Source organism: Hyperolius riggenbachi, chromosome 5, assembly GCF_040937935.1.
Source record: "Hyperolius riggenbachi isolate aHypRig1 chromosome 5, aHypRig1.pri, whole genome shotgun sequence".
Lineage (NCBI taxonomy): Eukaryota > Metazoa > Chordata > Amphibia > Anura > Hyperoliidae > Hyperolius > Hyperolius riggenbachi.
In genome coordinates this window covers 322409991-322431964 of record NC_090650.1, presented here as the reverse complement: position 1 = coordinate 322431964, position 21974 = coordinate 322409991, and the positions used below count along the sequence as shown (strand labels likewise).

Sequence of the window (21974 nt, the reverse complement as noted above, 5' to 3'; positions counted from 1 at the left end):
AAAGAAGGCCTCAGTGAGGACACAAACGTCTACTGACTTTCTACACCTATAGAAAAGAAAATCTCTTTAAATTGGCACTATACTCACCTTTGGTTGACCGAGATCTGTAAGCAGTTATTCTCCCAGTTATAGGATTTGCTTCAGGATTAATGTATCTCAAGATAATACGAAATAGGTTGAGATTTGATTTAGCCACGGTAACTGGAATCCTCACTTCATTCTGTTAAAAAGAAATGAATTACTAAAGTAAGGAGCAGCAAGCACTACAAGAAAACTGCAGCAATCGTAGTGCTATGGAATTTTCTTGCAATCCAGCCATTTACATACATTTTTTTACCCCCTCCATCGCAAATCACAAATGCAATCCCAACATGAAACTCAACCCAACTGTGAGTAGAGATAAAATCACAATCACATTGCAGCAAGTTTGAGATCACGGATCACACTTTTACGTGGAAAACAGCTGTTGTGTTGTTTTGAAAATTCTGCAAGTGTGCGCTGAGTTTCAGCAGGTCTTGTAGCTCCCCAGTTGTTTCTGTGACGACGTGCCACTTATGTCTCTGAGAAGAGAATGATGGTAGGACTACAATCCCATATAAGTCAGTATCACAGTAACAGATCAAGTTCTGCAGCAGCAGATTTTAGAAAGAAAGAATAAAAAGCTAAATGCCGATAGGCTTATAAAGGTGGTAATTGCTTACCCTTTTTTATAGAAGATGGAAGTTAACTGGCTGACAGTCATTCTCTTGCTTTGGCGATTCAGTGATCCAGAACATTAACCTTTTCAGATGTCACTAACTGCATGCTAATGCCTCATTTGTGGCTAGTTTAAGGACCACTATGGCGAAAAACTGTACAATTTACAATACATGTGTACACTTATAAGATGTACATTTCTCTCAAAGTAATGCACAATAAATTGCTTTTCTCCTATGTTGCTGTCACTTACAGTAGGTAGTAAAGATCTGATAGATCAGACAGGTTTAGGAATAGTATATCTCCTTATGGGGCATTTTCAGTCTCTCCTTTATTCTTTAATAAAGGTTCTCTAAAAAAGGTTCCTTTCGAAGGAAATCTATACAAAGATGTAAGCCAGCCTGCATACTTATTTGCACACTATGCTGGATGTAGGACTGAGCAAATGTGGTTCAGTAAGTGCTTTTGAAAGTAAAGAAAACCTCCATCAGGAAATGGGCTGGTCTAAAACTTGTCAGATCTGTCAGGTTTTACTGCTTACTTACAACAGCAACACAACAGCAACACGAGAGAAAAGTGATTTATCATGAAGGTTTCCAAGCCTTTCAGACAAGCCTATACAGTAATTTGCTATAGGTAGCATTGGAAGATCAATTCCCTAGTCCCCTGTGTTTCCTTCCCTATTGTTTCCACCCCACTATCCTCTAGAATGTAGGCCCGCAAGGGCAGGGTCCTCTTATTAGTGTTTTTTATAATTGCTGTAATTTACCATATGAACATGTAACAGCTTTACATGTATGTTCTATGTACTACTATGCACTATGTATGTAGTTGTACTTGTACTATTGACTGTACAGTGTCTTGAACGTCTCATGTATATATGTTCCCCAACATTAGTTTTGTACTATGTACAGCGCTACAGAAGATGTTGGTGCTATATAAATAAATAATGATATGAATGCATTCAATTTGGTAGATATGCACTTCTTGTACACATGAATTTTACATTTTACAATTTTTCGCAATATCTATGAATTGAGTACAACACTTTCTGAACTAACTTCTCAAATGTCTGCAAAGTCAGTTTCCAAAATGCTGTCATTACAGGTTCACTTTATGATTTATCCCATTTTACTAGGTGTGCCACTACCTCAACCATTTACTGTTTACCCTGTTTCCCCGAAAATAAGACAGTCTTATATTATTTTCTGCATCAAACGATGTGCTAGTGCTTATTTTCAGGGAATGTCTTATATTTCTTTGAACTCACAAGTTCCTGTGCTGTTTGTCCTCCTGCCTTCCCCACTGTGCCACCTCTTCCTCTGCTGGATCCACCTCTTGTGTGCCCATGTGTCCCCCTTGTACCTTTAGTGTCCTCCAGGTGTTCTCCTCTATACCTGTGTCCTCCTCTATTCCCTGTCCTCCTATGCCCTCCGTTGTCTTCCTCTGTCCCCTGTGTCCTCCGATATCCCCCTGCATCCTCTTCTTTCCTGTAGCTCCATGCCGCTATGTCCCCGGGCTTCAGCCTATGGGGAAGTATGGCAACTAGAGCCTATGATCTCTCAGGTGGTACCATGGCTCTGACTTAGACCAATCACTGCACAGCGAATGCAGTGATTGGCCCAATGAAGGAGCCATGGTCCTGCTCGTGAGACCATCATATCCAATAATAACACAAGTTACCATACTTTTTCCCCTTACTGCCGCTAGAACTTACTTTGAGGCTGCTTACACACCAAGACGTTACAGGCGCACGTTAGTGCGCCTGTAACGCTCCCCCAACGCACAGCAATGTAACACAAGTGGGCTGTTCACACAGCCCACGTTGCGTTACATGTAATGCTGCACGTTCGGTGCAAAGTGCAGCATGCTACGGCGTTGGAGCGGCTATAGCCGCGTTAGACTGTTTGCACATGCGCAGTGGGGGGCGGAGAGGAGGCGGGGAGAGCCAGCTACAGTAGCCGCGCACATGGCTACTTAATATTCACTGCACTGGCGGCAGCTGATTGGCCGGCGGGACCACGTGATGCGGAGTGTCTCGCTCCGCATCACGTGGTCCCGCTGGCCAATCAGCGCCACTCTGGGAGACATTATAGGAATCGAGCCGCCGAACGCGGCTCACTCTACCGTCGGCTTTTGCAGCACCATACGTTGTGTTAGGTGCACGTTATGCGACCTTAACGTGGCACCTAACACAACGTCTTGGTGTGCAAGAAGCCTGAGGGTAGGGCTTATATTTCAAGCATGCTCGAAATTCTTGCTAGGGCTTGCTTTGGGTAGATGTCTTAATTTTGGGGAAAGAGGGTAATTAAAGTGGACCTGAACTCTTGCACAGAATGGAAAACATAGAAAAATGCACCCTGTATGTATTTAGAGAGTTTAACCGGTGTAATACCCCCTCATGTGTGACTAAACACAAGTTGTAATTTGATCTCTCACCTGTGTCAGCTGACTGCCACAGCAGAGAGATAATTGGTAAACACAGGCTGTTAACAGTATGTCTGCTTCCATGAAAGCAGGAAGTAGACACTGCAGATTTATTGCAAGATTTGTATCAGCTGTAACAAAAATGTTTTTCACTAAAGATTATTATACTGGCCTCAATGTTGTATGTTTTACCGATAAAACGTTCAACAAATATATAACACCTTAGTGAATTCAAAAAGAGATTTTACCCATGAGGTAAATTGTCAAAAGTTTGATAAACGTTTGATAATGCTCCGTGAATTGAGGCCACTGTTGCGTGTGTTTTAGAGCAAAGAGGAAGTTCTGAGTTCAGGTCCACTTTAAAGATTGTTTTTATAATGATGTTATTGAGTGTACATAGATAGATACAGTATGTCATGCATACCAAAAAAATGTTTTCTTTAGTAATTCACCTCCTGTCTGTTTATGGAAATGAAATGATGCTTACTGGACAGGTGATTGCTAACAGTAAATATGATGGACAGAGAAGGTATAAACACAGCTGTCAGCTGTCATGGAAAGCAACTTACAGGTGATGCCACAATTATGAAGAAATCCATCAGGAGTTATTTCTTTTTCAGGCATAGGAAAGGTAGCTGAGCATAAAGAGGAGATGAAAGAAGGGAATGCAGACTGCAGACAAGTATAGCCAGGCCTGGCTGCAGAGACAAAGCAAGACAAGACATAGATATAAATATCGGCTAATCCGCTTTATACCTCTGGAGTCAGCACTGTACATACAGTATGGGGCTGCAAACAGGACTAGCAAAGATTTTAAAGGCCCCCTGCACACAGAAAATCAGATTTGCGATTTCAATTTATGTTTCCAATTTTCCCTGGATGCTATCAAAGCAAAAAAGAAAAACACTGGAAAAACGCAGCATAAAGTACCGATTAAATTAAAATTGCAAATTGAATCGCATGTAAAATTGCGTCAAAAACGCAAATCAGAATCGCATATAGTGTGCAAGAGGCCCAATTATTTGGGGTAGCAAGACCAGAGCTGGTGAATCAGAAGTCAATGTTTAACTTCAGCTTATCTACATACTTATTAACAGCACAGTGCAAAGCAAGGCTTAAACTTTAAGGATACCCGAGGTGACATGTGACATGATGAGATAGACATGGGTATGTACAGTGCTTAGCACACAAATAACTATGCTGTGTTGCTTTTTTTCTTTCTCTGCCTGAAAGAGTTAAGTATCAGGTATGTAAGTGGCTGACTCAGTCCTGACTCAGAAAGGAAGTGACTACAGTGTAGATAGACATAAAATAAAACTGTGGAATATCTTAACTATTTAAGGACCAAGCTAATTAAAATCTACGCCCTGTTTTGGTGGGCTCCTGGCTGGCAGGGCGTAGATTTTAATTAGCTGCCGCTGTGCGCATTTGCCGTTTGCGTCACTCCCCGCCGATCGCGCTGCTCAAACCCGCATTTCACAGGCTCTGCCTGTCTCTATGACAGCAGAGCCATGTGAGCCGGTCAGGAGCTGATTTCATTGGCTCCTGGTCCTGTCTTCAATGTAAGCCGCTCCCATTGGCTTACATTGAAAGACAGGGTCAGGAGCCAATGAAAGCAGCTCCTGACCGGCTCACATGACTGCCGTCATAGAGACGGCAGAGTCTATGTCCTGGGGGTCCCGGCGAGTGGGGATGATGGCGGTTGTGGAGGGTATGCTCGGCGATTCGTCGGGTTCCGTCATTCTGGTACCAGCGATCTCTGGTCCTTAAGGTGGCAGAGACCGCTGGTACTTTAGTGGTTAAAAAGACATTTTTATGAGAAGGTAGATAGATACAATTGTTTATTTCATTAGTTTATTTTCGCCTCTACTGTCCTTTAAAGTTAAAGAACATTTACATTTTTGTAGTATAATGGGCAGTCGCTTCAGCGTAGCTCTATATACTGTATATTGCAAAGCTGATTTTTATCCATTATTTCAGATTGTCTATATTTTCCTTGGGTTCGTATCACACTTCTATTCCAAAATGCTCCCAGCAAAGTATTTAGATAGGAGTGTCAGCACAAACTGCTTTTCACTCAGATAACTTGATCATGCAAAAAAGCAATGTGCAACTAGCAATTAATTCTGTTCAGTCTCTACACCAAACATAATACTGTTGCTATGGTTGCAAATATATTCAATTGGAATGTGTTTTTTCTGGAACTTCAAAGCTGGCTGTAAATTGAGATTAAAAGACAATGTTTAATAAATTAATTAGTGAAAAGACTGGTGCATCATTGATCTATACATGACAAGTTTTACTGAACAGTGACTAGTCCTCTAAACTTTAAGTATGCAGCCTGATTTACAGCTGAGCTGGTTGTTGCCCAGTCTTAGAAGACTATTCAGAGGCAGAAATTGGAGATGGCCCATAATTTTAACCCTGTGCGCAAAAAGGAAGGTGGATTTTCAACTCAGGCTTTTGGACCATCAGTCTGGACTCCAACAGCTGGACATGGAGCAGCTGAGGGATAGCCAGAGCAGGTATGGTCCGCTCACTGTGAGTGTGGGGGTGGGGCTTAGCAATCCGGGGGCGGGGCTTAGCAGGAGGATCGGCCGCAGCACTCCGCATGGAGAGGCCTTAACGGTGGGGACTGGACTTAGCGGGAAGATCAAGCCGCCGCAGCGCTGCAAACAGCCAACGGCCCTGCACATGTGAGCAGGAGGAGGCCCAGGGGAAAATCTCCCCCAGCCCAGTCAGTGCCTGGGACCATGAGAGCTAAAATGCATAAAAACATTTCTGAAACTGACTTGGTACAAGTGCTTATTTAAGTCTTATCATGTATGAATTACAAACCTATTAAATGACTATAATAGGATGTTTGTTGTTGATCTTTTTTTTTAACGTTAATTACATTACGTTATCAACTTGAAGCTGCTGTTAACTTAATATCGTCAGTAAAGAGCTTTTTAGGCCCGGTTCGCAATGACACAAAAAACTGTCTGTTTAGCAGAGCTAAACAGACCGGATTCTAACGGAGGTAAGCGGATCCTATGTTAATCAATAAGATCTGTTCACAATCAGCCGAATGGACTGCAAGTTTGGGGAGGCTGCAATAATTCCAGCGTGAAGGACACGTCGCATTACCTGTGCACAACAGAACGGAGCAAAAACTGATGCCAATCAAAACTGATCCATTTTACGGATCAGTTTTTATATGGTCGGTTTTTGATCCGTCCAGTGTGAACCAGGCCTTATTCTGTGTGGAAGATTTCTAGCATCTCTATTCTTGAATGGCATGTTCGTTTACTTCGAGCAGTGAAGAAAATGCCTACAGAAAACCTAGTTTGAAAATAACTTCCAAAAAGGCAACAGACACTTTTCAAATCCTTCTCTTCAGACAAGATTACATTTGACAGGAAGCATTACCAAAGCCCTGTAGAGGATGTAGCAGGCATGTTCGTCTATCTATTCATATGTCAGGTGTAATATTAAAGAACCGTCCATGAATTATAATAACAACGTACACAGAGAATGCTACCATGCCTACATACCTGTTAGTAGACAACATGCACCTGGCTGGAGTTGAAATGTTTCCTGTAGTGCTCCCTGCTCTGTGCTCTGCACCACAACAATGGATGGCTATGATGACTCATTAGCTGAAGGCCAGGACCTCCTGCTTTGTGCAGATGCTTGCAGACAAAACCCCAGCAGGCTGATGGCTAGCTAGGACTCTTGTAAGCACTAGAAGGCTTTCAGAGCTCTAGAGTGGTCAGCACTGCCAATCTAATTTAATTCTAATCTAATTTCTCATTACAGAATAAATGACATACTTGTATGGAAGACATCTGAGCATATCCTCGCCAGCTAAATCCTGGAAACTCCTGTGGATTGTATCCAAACCGAACAGCCCTTCCATCAGAACTTGTGCCATCCTCTATTTCATGTTTCATTTGATAAAGGTCAGGGAAGTAGTAGTTTTCCTTTGGTCTGTAAAAATGATATTAAGTAATTTCTATTATTGTAGCTCTGATTGAAAACATTCAAAAACCAAAATGTATTAAAAGACAGTTAAAAAGGTTTCCTACTCCTAGTCCTTTTTAGCTGTGTAGCGGCTCATTGTTAACCAGTTCAGGACCATAGGCTTACACTCCCCCCCCCCCCCCCCCCCCCCCCCCAGTGATCAGGCAACATTTTTTTTACAATTTAGTACTTTAATATGTCGCTGCAGAGCCATACTACATAGGCATCAGGCTATGAGAGCCGGTCGCTCTGAGAGCCTCTCCAAGGGACAGTACTGTCCCCAGTACAGTGCTGCCATAGATTGCAGCGCTGTACAATGTAAATAGACAGCGATTTCGCTGTCTAACCGTCTCCTAAAGGCGTTTGCCGCTGGTAGACTGATGACACATCGGCGCGAGCTATACCCTGTAAAACCCCGCGCCAGGACTTGACGCCTTTCAGCGTTAGGCTGACCTGGGACTGCCACCTTCCCGACGCCTATCAGTGTTAGCTGGTCGGGAAGGGTTAAATGGAATTTTGAAGTGAAAATAAACTTCCGATATAATGAATTGTATGTGTAGTACAGCTAAGAAATAGAACATTAGTAGCACAGATATGAGCCTTGTACTGTTTCCAGTACAGGAAGAGTTAAGAAACTTCTGCTGTTATCAATACAAAAGAGCTTCTCTGAGCTCTCCCACCAAGCTTGGTCGGCTACAGTGCTGTTTGCTGAAGCACTTATCTCAACCTGTCTCTCACTGTTTTTTGTTTGTTTAAGATTTTACTGCAGGAAAGCTCAAAGGGACATTAGCTCTACTCTGTTTCCTAGTTTAAAATACAGAGTGAAGTTTGTAAACTGCAAATATTAGAGAATGAAGCAATGTTATAAAAAAGCTATATAACTGAAAATAAAAATATGAGACTCTTGTCTTTGCTACTAATGTTCTATTAATTATCTGTACCACACATACAATTCATTATATCAAAAGTTTTTTTCACTTAAGTGTCACATTAAGCAGAGGTTAAATAAATCACCACTGAGCACAATATTCATTTATAAATGATTTAGTCCCAGGTGGTGACATCTTTTGTACTGTCAGGTGCAGTTCTGTGGATTGTTTGTTCACTGAGAATTCCAAATCAAGAACAAATAATACCTGATCTCCCAGAAGGCTCTGGCAGGAAAATGCCACATAGCTTAACAGCCTAGACTAAACATCACTGGTAGGGCAGGGCTACATATCAATACAGTGCAATATACTGTACATACCGTGGGATGCGAAAGTTTGGGCAACCTTGTTAATTGCCATGATCCGGTATAAATCGTTGGTTGTTACGCTAAAAAATGTCTGTTAAATATATCATATAGGAGACACACACAGTGATATTTGAGAAGTGAAATGAAGTTTATTGGATTTACAGAAAGTGTGTAATAAATTAAACAAAATTCGGCAGACGCATACATTTAGGCACTACAAAAAAGAAATTAAATCAATATTTAGTAGATCCTCCTTTTGCAGAAATTACAGCCTCCTAATGCTTCCTGTAGGTTCCAATGAAAGCCTGGATTCTGCAGTATAAAGAAAAAGACTGGCACTAGATGAGGGCAAGAAGACGCTGGGTTCACCGGATTGAGTACTCCATGCCAAGACGTGCTCTCAGAAACATACAAATGCGTGTGAAAACAGAGGGAGCGGAGGCACTGTAGTAGCAAAGTGGGGTACCTTTTAATTCACGGTGTGAAGCACAATAAGCTTTCTTAGCGAACCAGCTGTCAGGCATCCCCTCACCGCCACTGTGTACCCCTATTGTGCTTCACACCGTGAATTAAAAGGTACCTCACTTTGCTACTACAGTGCCTCCACTCCCTCTCTTTTCTCACGAGAGTCTGGATTCTGGTTGAAGGAATTTTGGATCATTCCTCTTTACAAACATCTCTAGTTCATTCAGGTTTGATGGCTTCCGAGCATGGACAGCTCTCTTTAACTCACACCACAGGTTTTCAATTATATTCAGGTCTGGGGACTGAGATGACCAGAACGTTGTACTTGTTCCTCTGCATGAATGCCTTTGTGGATTTTGAGCAGTGTTTAGGGTTGTTGTCTTGTTGAAAGATCCAGCCCCGACGCAGCTTCAGCTTTGTCACTGATTCCTGGACATTGGTCTCCAGAATCTGCTGATACTGAATCCATGCGTCCCTCAACTTTGACAAGATTCCCAGTCCATGCACTGGCCACACAGCCCTACAGCATGATGGAACCACCACCATATTTAACTGTAGATAGCAGGTGTTTTTCTTGGAATGCTGTGTTTTTCCTCCATGCATAACCCCCTTTGTTATTCGCAAATAACGCAATTTTAGTTTCATCAGTCCACAGCACCTTATTCCAAAATGAAGCTAGCTGGTCCAAATGTTTCTTTAGCATACCTCAAGTGGCTCTGTTTGTGCTGTGGGCTGAGAAAAGGCTTCCTCTGCATCACTCTCTCATACAGCATCTCCTTGTGTAAAGTGCGTCGAATGGTTGAACGATGCAAAGTGACTCCATCTGCAGCAAGATGATCTTGTAGGTCTTTGGTGATGGTCTGTGGGTTGCCTGTGACTGTTCTCACCATTTGTCGCTTCTGTTTATCCGAGATTTTTCTTGGTCTGCCAGCCTTAACTTGAACTGAGCTTGTGGTCTTCCATTTCCTCAATATGTTCCTAACTGTGGAAACAGACAGCTGAAATATCCTAGACAGCTTTCTGTATTCTTCACCTAAACCATGATGGTGAACAATCTTTGTCTTCAGGTCATTTAACCACTTCAGCACCACAGGGTTTTTTGCTTAAAAACCAGAGCAATTTTCACATTTCAGCGCTCCTCCCATTCATTCACCAATAACTTTATTGCTACTCATCAGATGTAAATGATCTATATCTTGTTTTTTTTGCCACAAATTATGCTTTGTGAGGGTGATATTTGCTTTTAGTAATTATGTTATTATCTGTGCATTTTAAAGGGAAAAATGAGAAAAAAAAGAAAAAAAAGAAAAAATACACTATTTCTCAATTTCCATCCACTATAGTTTTCAAATAAACAATGTTACCATAGGTAAAACCCACACATTGTATTTGCTAATTTGTCCTGGTTATCTCAACATTTAAATAATGTTCCTAGTACAATGTATGGCGATAATATATTAGTTTCTGGTTTGTGTTTTTTGTTTTCTCATTGTACTCTATCAGTAATTAAAAGCCCTTATCTTCATGATTAACAGTAATACACTCTCATGGCATACATATTTTAAAAGCTAAGTCCCTAGGGTAACTATGTATTCTCTTTTCAATGCTGTCACTTTTGTTGTTTTTACAAGTATTTATTTGGGGGTATAGAGTACATGAAAATAACAGTTTTATTGCTTTTCATTCAGTTTTCCGGTAAAAAAAATCACATGACTTATCCCTCAGTTGTCAAACACCACAAAATCTATTCTCTCACTTGTCACGGTTAAAATGATACCCTATATAAATAATCAGATAGCTTATTGGGCATACAGCACACTGTTTACCACAAGTACGCCTATCTACTCCCCTGAGCTTCAGATGAAGTTTTGTGGGGAGTAGATAAGTGTAGCAAGGGTTTCAAAGTGGTTAAGAGTTGTTTTGAGACCCCCATGTTGCTACTCTTCAGAGAAAATTAAAAGAGGATGGAAACTTACAATTGACCCTCTTAAAAACCCTCTCATAATTGGATTCATCTGGAATGTAGGTCAGGGATCACTGAGCTTACCAAGCCAATTTGAGTTCCAATAATTCGTTCTAAAGGTTTTGGAATCAATAAAATGTCAAATGCCAAATTTACGCACCTGCCTAATTTTATTTAAACAATTATTGCGCACTTTCAGTGAATCCAATAAGCTTCATTTCACTTCTCAAATATCACTGTGTGTGTCTCCTATAGGATATATTAAACTGACATTTTTTATCGTAAAAACCCTACGATTTATACAGGAAAATAATGACGATTAACAAGGTTGCCCAAATTTTCGCATCCCACTGTATATATATATATATATATATATATATATATATATATATATATATATATATATATATATATATATATATGTGTGTGTGTGTGTGTGTGTGTGTGTGTGTGTTTCTGATACAGAAACCAGGAAAATGGCCATAAAGTGTGTAACCTGAATAATGTACTGCATTCTACTATAGGTCACTACTGTTTAACCACTTAACGACCGCCCAGTGCACAGGGGCGGCCGGAAAGTGGATCCCGCAAGGACCGCCGCATGCACAGAGGCGGCGGTCCTTGTACAGGCATGGGGGGAGCGATCGCATCATCCGTGACGCGATCCTCCGCCGGGGATCGATGGCCGGGGATTTAGCCTCCAGCTCGCCGGCCACTTAGCAGCGCCGGCGGGCGGAGGAATACACGTCCGCATAATTAAAGCGTAAAATAGGCTTTGTATTGTATACAAAGCCTATTATACAGGCTGCCTCCAGCCCTGGTGGTCCCAGTGTCCGAGGGACCACCAGGGCAGGCTGCAGCCACCTTAGTCTGCACGAAATCACACTGATCTCCCCCCCCCCCTGCCCCCTGATCGCCCACAGCACCCCTCAGACCCCCCCTGCCCACCCCCCAGACCCCTGTTTGCACCAAATCACCCCCCTAATCACCCATCAATCACTCCCTGTCACTATCTGTCGACACTATTTTTTTTTTCCCTAAACTGCCCCCTGCTCCCTCCTGATCACCCCCCCACCCCTCAGATTCTCCCCAGACCCCCCCCCCCCCCGTGTACTGTATGCCTCTATCCCCCCTGTAATAACCCACTGATCACCTGTCAATCACCCATCAATCACTCATCAATCACCCCCTGTCACTGCCACCCATCAATCAGCCCCTAACCTGCCCCTTGCGGGCAATCTGATCACCCACCCACACCAATAGATCGCTCGCAGATCCGACGTCAGATCACCTCCCAAGTGCATTGTTTACATCTGTTCTCTACCCACTAATTACCCATCAATCACCCCCTATCACCACCTGTCACTGTTACCCATCAGATCAGACCCTAAACTGCCCCTTGCGGGCACCCAATCACCCGCCTACACGCTCAGATTGCCCTCAGACCCACCCTTATCAATTCGCCAGTGCATTATTTACATCTGTTCTTCCCTGTAATAACCCACTGATCACCTGTCAATCACCTGTCAATCACCCATCAATCACCCCCTGTCACTGCCACCCATCAATCACCCTCTGTCACTGCCACCCATCAATCAGCCCCTAACCTGCCCCTTGCGGGCAATCTGATCACCGACCCACATCAATAGATTGCCCGCAGTTCCGACTTCAGATCACCTCCCAAGTGCATTGTTTACAGGGTAGAGAACACCCTAAACACCCACTAATTACCCATCAATCACCCCCTGTCACTGCTACCCATCAGATTAGACCCCTATCTGCCGCTAGGGCACAAATTATCGGAAAATGACACTTTGTGAAAAAAAACAAGTAAAATCAATTTCCGCTAACTTGTGACAAAAAATAAAATCTTCTATAAACTCACTATACTCCTAACGGAATACCTTGGGGTGTCTTCTTTCTAAAATGGGGTCATTAGTGGGGTTCCTATACTGCCCTGGCATTTTAGGGGCCCTAAACCGTGAGGAGTAGTCTTGAAACAAAAATGACCTGTGAAATCCTAAAGGTACTCATTGGACTTTGGGCCCCTTAGCGCAGTTAGGGTGCAAAAAAGTGCCACACATGTGGTATCGTCGTACTCAGGAGAAGTAGTATAATGTGTTTTGGGGTGTATTTTTACACATACCCATGCTGAGTGGGAGAAATATCTCTGTAAATGGACAATTGTGTGTAAAAAAAATCAAACAATTGTCATTTACAGAGCACCCATGCCACCCAGCATGGGTATGTGTAAAAATACACCCCAAAACACATTATACTACTTCTCCTGAGTACGGCAATACCACATGTGTGGCACTTTTTTGCAGCCTAACTGCGCTAAGGGGCCCAAAGTCCAATGAGCACCTTTAGGCTTTACAGGGGTGCTTACAAATTAGCACCCCCCAAAATGCGAGGACAGTAAACACACCCCACTAATTACCCCATTTTGGAATGTAGACACTTCAAGGTATTCAGAGAGGGGCATGGTGAGTCCGTGGCAGATTTCATTTTTTTTTTTTGTCACAAGTTAGCAGAAATGGAAACTTTTTTTTTTCTTGTCACAAACTGTCATTTTCCGCTAACTTGTGACAAAAAATAATATCTTTTATGAACTCACTATGCCTCTCAGTGAATACTTTGGGATCTCTTCTTTCCAAAATGGTGTCATTTGGGGTGTATTTATACTATCCTGGAATTCTAGCCCCTCATGAAACATGACAGGTGGTCAGAAAAGTCAGAGATGCTACAAAACGGGAAAATTTACTTTTTGCACCATAGTTTGTAAACGCTATAACTTTTACCCAAACCAATAAATATAGGCTGAATGGGGTTTTTTTTAATCAAAAACATGTTTGTCCACATTTTTTCGTGCTGCATGTATACAGAAATTTTACTTTATTTGAAAAATGTCAGCACAGAAAGTTAAAAAAATCATTTTTTTTGACAAAATTCATGTCTTTTTTGATGAATATAATAAAAAGTAAAAATCGCAGCAGCAATCAAATAGCACCAAAAGAAAGCTTTATTAGTGACAAGAAAAGGAGCCAAAATTTATTTAGGTGGTAGGTTGTATGAGCGAGCAATAAACCGTGAAAGCTGCAGTGGTCTGAATGGGAAAAAAGGGTCTGGTCGTTAAGGGGGGTAAAGCCTACGGTCCTTAAGTGGTTAAAGTGGACCCAAATTAAAAATACATGATTTCAGAAATAAAATCTATTTTCTAACTTATAATAATAAATAGCAGACTTTTTTCAGCTGCATGATGACAAATATAAAATATTTTACATTTATCGGAGGAACCCCTCCCTTCCTTTGAAATTGCCGGGACAGAATCCGGCAAACTGATGGAGTAGTTGGTGTCTGGCAAAGGAGGAATTGCTAATGGCTGCCACCTGTATAACCAGGTTGTGAAAAGAGAAGGGTGAAAAGCATGCACTGAAATGCTCATAGGCTTGAAGGAGTGTTTATTTATCTTTGTATGTGTCAGAGTGGTGCAACTAAATATTTTGAATTAAAAAAAAATTTGGTTTGGGTCCGCTTTAAAGCCACCATATGTTAGCTTGTTAATTAACCAGTAGTTTTTGTAAAAGTTTTGATTTACCAATCTGAATTCCCTCTCCAGGTCAGTGGAGATTTACAGGACGATGTTTGTTCATTGCTAGTCAGTTATAGCCTTGAGGTGGCGGTTATCCGTATGCCAGTACCACAGTACTGTGCACAATCCATCTACCAGTGCCCAGCAGCCTCCATCTCATGCGCAGGGCCGGCATTATGTTTCCCAGCGCCCTGAGCGAAACCTGATTTTTGTGCCCCCCCCCCCCACCCTTCATCCTCTTTGCGCATGCGCACACACAGGCCCATATGCAATTCCTCTTTTCTCCTGAGATATCTCCTAGGACAGTGGTTCCCAACCTTTTAGACGTCATGACACATCAAGCCAAATGCTCAGCTCTCTGTGACACATCACATATGTATAATAGAAAAATATTATTAATAACCACGAATGGATGGAAAGAATGCATTATCCTGAATATACTTGAAAATGAAGGCTAGAACCTTTCAGGAATATTAATGAAAACAATCAGTGGGACAGTTAGCAGACCCCTGATCCCCCATTTAGAATGATAGCACAGCACCGACAATTTGCACCACGCATTTAAGCAGCAGTGCGCCCCCCCCCCCCAAAAAAACGCCCTCAGACTCAGTATAGGTTGGTAGTCAGGCATAGGTGCCCCAGTATAGGATCTCATGTGTAGGTGCCCTCAATATAGGTTGCCAAGCATAGGTGCCCCAGTATAGGAAGTCAGTTGAAGGTCTCCATCCCCCCATAGGTAGTCAGATGTAGGTGCCTCCAGTGTAGGTAGCCAGGTGTTGGTGCCCTCAGTAAAGGTAGCCAGCTATAGGTGCCCCCAGTATAGGAAATCAGGTGTAGGTGCCCTCAGTATAGGTAACCAGTTATAGGCACCCCCTTGGAAGCCGGCGCCCTGAGCAACCGCTCCGGTCGCTCAGGTCAAAGGCCGGCTATGCTCATGTGCCCCAGTACTGTAAACCATTATTAATCTGCCAGTGCCCAGCAGCCTCTATCTCATGTGCCCCAGTACTGTGCACCATTATCCATCTGCCAGGTCCCAGCAGCCTCCATCTCATGTGCCCCAGTACTGTGCACCATTATTAATCTGCCAGTGCCCAGCAGCTTCCATCTCATGTGCCCCAGTACCATACCTCCCAACTTTTTGAGATGAGAAACCGGGACACTTAAGCCACGCCCCCGACCACGCCCCCAACTACACCCCCTGACACACACCTAGTCAAAATATATATATATATATATATATATATATATATATATATATATATATATATATATATATATATATATATATATATATATATATATATATATATATATATAAATGGTGGGGAGAAGGGTGAGGGTGCCCATGGGTGTGGAGGTAAAAAGAAGGATCGAGGCGCCAGCCGCGGCTGTGGTGTGCGGGATGCGGGTCAAGCTTGTCCCCCCTCCCTCCGAATGTGCCCCCCAGTGTCCCCCTGTATGGCGAGATACGAGCGCAGCAGAGCGGCAGTCTTACCATTCCTCTTCGCATATGGGCATCTCGTCTTCTCCGCTTCCTGTGACGCCACAGGAAGTAGTTGGAAGCAAGAGATGCCAGTACGCGAGGAAGATGGTAAGACTGCCGCTCTGCTGCGCTCGTATCTCGCCATACAGGGGGACACTGGGGGGCACATTCGGAGGGAGGGGGGACAAGCTTGACCCGCATCCCGCACAGCACAGCCGCGGCTGGCGCCTCGATCCTTCTTTCTCCTCCGCTGCCTCCTCTGCTGCCTGCCGGGACACAAGGGGGGCTATCCCGGGACAGCGGGACCCCTCCCCTAACCCGTGACGGTCCCGGCGAAAACGGGACGGTTGGGGCCCCTGCAGTACTGTGCACCATTATTAATCTGCCAGTGCCCAGAAGCCTCCATCTCATGTGCCGCAGTACTGTAAACCATTATTGATCTGCCAGTGCCCAGCATCCTCCATCTCATGTGCCCCAGTACTGTGCACCATTATCCATCTGCCAGAGCCCAGCAGCCTCCATCTCATGTGCCCCAGTACTGGGAACGACTATCTGTTTTCCAGGTCCCACTTATGGTGTATACATGGTATAATTTTTTTTCATCCAATCTTTATAAGGGTAAATTAAGTGAATATACTGAAAGGATAATTTAGGCAGTTCCCTTATATTACATAGAAATGGTAAGATTGGATGAAATGGTACCATGTATGGGCACCACTAGAGAAATTACAATGCACCAACACAAAACAAATCAATATTTCTTATCCCATCACTTACTGGTCACATTTTCTGCCTTCAACATTGCTTCTGCACGCACATTTTCCCGAAGACTCATCACACTGATGACTGATTGCTCCGCCCATATCACACTCACATCCTGGCAAAAAAAGCACAAACATTATAAGAAGCTAGTGCAAGGCTTATTTAATTAAAAATAGAGACATACTGGGAGGGATCAGGTGAGAATAGGGAGCAGGTTTAGTGACAGTAAATGATTATTATTATTTTTTTTTAAATCTATATTCCTTATTATATACCTATATACCTTATTACTTATTGCCTAGTTTAACAACAATGAGGACAAGGCACTCCACAAGCTTCAAACTTGCGTTTGTTTATTCAGAGCTTTGACACATACATGTTACGGGTCACCTGACCCTTCCTCAAGTGTACCATTAGTGGAGGGGTCATCAAATTTCCCACAGCAATTGTAAACACACCGAATTATTCTTTCCTAGAAAAAATCACAAAAACCAAGCGAAGTATTGCTGATGCCCGCAAAAATTTGGAGAAGGGGATGTCCCCGTAGGCCGACATTTTGTTCAGGCTGGACATTCGCTTCTCAGTTAAGATGGATGGTGTTAGATTCTGTCCCCCCTCTACGCAGAGGGGGTGACAGAGAAAAGGTACTGCTCCATAGAGAAGTGGAGTGGATAAGGAAATTGGATTGTGTGAGCCCAAGGGCCCTAAATGAGCATGTAAGTTACAAATGTTTTTTGTGATTTTTTTCTAGGAAAGAATAATTCGGTGTGTTTACAATTGCTGCGGGAAATTTGATGACCCCTCCACTAATCATTACAGGGTAGACGGTATAGTAGTGCCCTGTATAGGAATCATGAAATTGTATATAGATTATTCTATGATGATGTAATAGTTCACTTGGGAGTGACTTCCTGTGGGTGGTCCTTTAAAAGGGGAAGTTGGTGTTGTGGGTGGTACACTTGAGGAAGGGTCAGGTGACCCGTAACATGTATGTGTCAAAGCTCTGAATAAACAAACGCAAGTTTGAAGCTCGTGGAGTGCCTTGTCCTCATTGTTGTTGGGTTTACTGTGGCAGGAGTGGTGAACCTGCTGGACGAGTGCACCGGCAAGCTACCCCATCCAGGTTAGCAATACTGAAGGAGCACCTAGGTGAATATTGGAGTCATTGCCTAGTTTTACTGATATTTGCAATGAAGATGCCGTTTTATTCTTTCATTGGCACACGTCAAGTCTCCTGTTAGGTATACTTCAGAGATACTCTTAGGCTTCCATGCAAGGTACACTTTAGGGTTCCTTATAGACCCCCATACAAGGTACACTAATAAGCCCCCCAATACGTACACTTAAGGGCTCGCCATGGACCGCCATTCAAGGCATACTTCAGAGCTCCTCTTAGACCCCCATAAAAGGTACAATTTAGGATTCTTCTTGGACTCCCATACAAGGTACACTTCATGGATCCTCTTGGAAGCCCACACAAGGTACACTTCATGGATCCTCTTGGAAGACCATACAAGGTACACTTCATGGATCCTTTTGGAAGACCATACAAGGTACACTTCAGGGCTTCTCTGGAAAGCCTATACAAGGTACACTTCATGGATCCTCTTGGAAGCCCATACAAGGTACACTTCAGGGCTTCTCTGGAAAGCCTATACAAGGTACACTTCATGGATCCTCTTGGAAGCCCACACAAGGTACACTTCATGGATCCTCTTGGAAGACCATACAAGGTACACTTCAGGGCTTCTCTTGGACTAATGTTCAAGGTATGCTTCAGGATCACTCTTGGGCATGGTGAATCTTTGTGCTCCACCTCCTGGCTCCTATGCTACCTATACCCCCTGATTGGCAGCCCTGCAGAGCTGTGCAGCTGTTACTTTACCTTTGCATCCAAAGTAGTTCTTGCCTTCTAGGTAAAAATAGCCAAATGTACAGGTTCCGCAGGATGTGCTGCAAGTGTGCGCCTTACAATAGCAATCACCATCAGTCTGTGACGAAAAAATGCAATACAATATACTAAGGATCAATAGAATAGAGATGTGATGTTGGCAAAACCATAAACTCACAGCTGATCTTCAGTGATGTGCCCTGTACTATATATTTACAGTGTTGTCCCTGACAACACTTCTGTAAATATCATACAAAATAAACATGTTTATTCCCTATACAAATTCATTTAAATGTATTGTTTGGGATTTACACACTTTCCTACAATATATTTCAGTTTGCAATTGCAGATCTCCCATTCCCTGTTGCCGGAAATCTCACAAATACACACTATTTTGACAGTCACGACCCTGCATATAACTGCTCTAAAGACTGAAGTATTTAGTCTATTGGCAGTAACTTTATCTATGAGGTCATTGCTCTCAAGCTTGCCATTGACAATCCTGTTTCCTTGGGAATTCTCCAGATACACTATGAGAGTACATTTGGGAATTACTGCAATTTACTGCAATTTATTTTGGAACATGGTTCTAGAAAGTGTAGCATAAGCAGCAGTCAGACTGTTCACTTGTGTTCATGTGTACCTAATAAAGCTAGTTTATGTTAGTACATATGAGCCTCTCTTTATTCTACATCCTGTATATTTTAATTGTTTGGAATAAGACAATATACAATGGGACATTCCCTGTACTGTACAATGTTTCAGCAGACTGTATTGATTTTGTATACTATAAATAGGTACATAATCTTAGCTAGGATTCTGTTAGAATATAAAGAAAGTTTAGCTTTGCACATATTACCTGGTGGCATTCCCCCACTCCGCTTATTGTACCATCTGTTTCACAGGAGCAATCTGGAAACAGAAACATTTTCTGTTAGGTTATCTGTCACAAAGAGAGGAAGAGCTGCTACCTTAGCTGTTCTACTTGAGCCCTCGACAAGGGTTCGAATCCTGGCTCATGCCAGTATGTGAAACAATAAGGAGTCTTTGGGCAAGTCTTTCTTATGATCCTGGTCGCCCGTGGAGTGTGCCCTAAGTGGCTGCAGTCCTGGTGTTTTGAGTCCGCCAGGAGAAATGTGCGATATAAATGTTCTGTGTATTGTCTTGTCACATAGGTGACAAGCAGAGTCTATTTGTGCATGGAAATGGATGTATTTTAGAAACATCTCCAAAAAAGACAATTTGTATTGTTATTGCGAGGGGCCTATTCACATGTATCACTGGATTAATACATGAGATCTTCACTTTTTGTGTTCTTTTGTTTTTAATTACTATATGTGGGCGTTTTTGTGATTTTTATATATGTTTGTATGCGACTGTTTGCATTGCAATTTTTCCGTAAATACTAATGAAGTTTATTTACATATAATTTCCAAATCGCACGCAATTCTTTGTGCAAAACTCAAAGTTCTGCAATATTTTGGTGCTCCCATTGACTTACACTGAAACACGAATTCCACATTCCACATAAAAATAAGCAGACCTGTTATCAGAATTTTAAGCACAGAAAAATCATGAATGCAAATTTGCTTACAAACGGAAATAGATTACATGTCCAGCAATCACATTTTTTTCGAAAATCGCAAATCACATGCTAACTTTAACAAGTGTGAACTCTGCCTTAAAGTTTACCTGAGACGAGTAAACAAATACAAGAAATGTATTCATGCCTGGGGCTTCCTCCAGCCCTCTTCAGGATGATCGGTCACACCCGTCTACCCAGGCCGCCTGGATCCTCCGCTAGGCAGCCCGGTAATCTCGCCAATCAGTGCAGGCACAGTCCGGCCGCGCGTACTTCCCCATCGTGCTCCTGCGGCAGGGAGTGTTCTGCGTCTGCACAGTAGTACTGTGAAGGTGCAGAACTCTCCCAGTGATACAAGCGCGATGGGGTGCGCATGCATAGCAAAGCCACATATGCTTAGTACACCCCGACATGAGGAATTACCAGGCCACCTAGCAGAGGATCCAGATGGCCTAGAAAGATGGCGAGGGACCGATCAGCCTGAAGGAAGGCTTGGAAGGAGCAGGAGACGGTCTTTCGCTGTGGGCAAAGATCAGTAAATCCCATCTCCTTTTATTAACGTTTATGTGCTGGGACCCACAAGACTGCTTTCAGCTGCACGTAGGAATTGGCGTTTCCAAAAAAGCTAATGACAGTGGATGGAGGAGAAGCCACAGGGATGTTTATGATTACCCCAAGTTTCATTTTCAGGTCCTGCAGCATTTTTGAAACATTTGCGCTTCAATACAAAGTATAGAATTGGCGAAAAATCGCTTTACAAACGTATCACAAAAGCCGTTTTGCAGTGATTTTTTTATCCACAATGAAAAAAACCCCGCTACTCGCAATTGCTGTAAGAAGTGCTGTTAATTACATTAACAAGTGCCTCTAAATCACCCAAAATTGTGCCAGAGAATGCTGCAAGAAACACTACGCAAAATGCAAAGGCAATGGTTCCTTTCAGTGGGTCCCAGCCCTGTTTGTGGCCATCATGGCAGCACTACAGCTAAGCAGTGTCATATATGCATGTTTATGCTTTGCATGGAAAATAAAATGACCCCTTCCCCCACTCCTCCCAGTATCTGTAAAGGGTTAAATAAAAGAGCAGCAGGAATTGCAAGCATACAGAGCAGGGTGATGAGAGGTACAAATGCTTTTATAGAGGGGGTATTGGAAGGGTTTAAAGCTATATTACACACAGCTAGGAGGAACTGTAGCTGCAATGCTGGCCACAAAGTATTAATTTCTTTTAGCCCAGGAAGGAGGTGGGAGGAGATAGGTGATTTGCTCTATGCTGGGTAAGGAATTCCCACCCTAGCCTAGGAAGGAACTACAGGAACCAGCCAGAAGCCAGCCTCCGGGTATTTTTAGTATGTTTATTGCATAAAGTACTAACATGCAGTAAAATAAAAATTTTGCATTGAAAATTATTGCAAATCTACTAAACTTTTCTTTTTTTGAAAGGACCTTTATCTTTGTGACTTTGTTATTTCTGTAAGCAAGACTGTTTCTAACAGGCTTACTTAAAGTGACCCCGTTGTGAGAAAAGGAAGCTGCCATATTTAATTCCTTGACAATGCTAAATGCCTGGCTGTCCTGCTAACCTTTCTGTTTTCAGTAGTGTCTAAACCACACAACTGAAATACATTAGAGCAGGGGTAGGGAACCTTGGCTCTCCAGCTGTGATAAAACTACAAATCCCAGCATGCATTTGCCTTTATTAATCATGGCTGTGGCTGTCAGAATCCTGCAATGCATTGTGGGACTTGTAGTTCCTTAACAGCTGGAGTGCCAAGGTTCCCTACCCCTGCATTAGAGGGGTCATTATTTAGCCAGTGCATCTGTTCTGCATATTTGTTCAGGGTCTATGACTTAGGCTACATTTCCACTGT

At 42.8% G+C, this 21974-nt stretch overlaps 1 protein-coding gene across 1 annotated transcript in view; it reads right to left on the bottom strand.

Moving 5' to 3' along the window:
* Nucleotides 1-21974, bottom strand: part of LOC137518877 (laminin subunit alpha-3-like) — a 303606-nt gene that overhangs the window by 195001 nt on the left and 86631 nt on the right. The window contains exons 18-22 of the mRNA XM_068237275.1: nt 19381-19433; nt 18516-18621; nt 16646-16745; nt 6939-7095; nt 88-220 (exon numbers count right to left, since the gene is read on the bottom strand). Of these exons, the coding sequence (XP_068093376.1) occupies nt 88-220; nt 6939-7095; nt 16646-16745; nt 18516-18621; nt 19381-19433 (549 nt within the window). The remainder of the gene's footprint in view (nt 1-87; nt 221-6938; nt 7096-16645; nt 16746-18515; nt 18622-19380; nt 19434-21974) is intronic.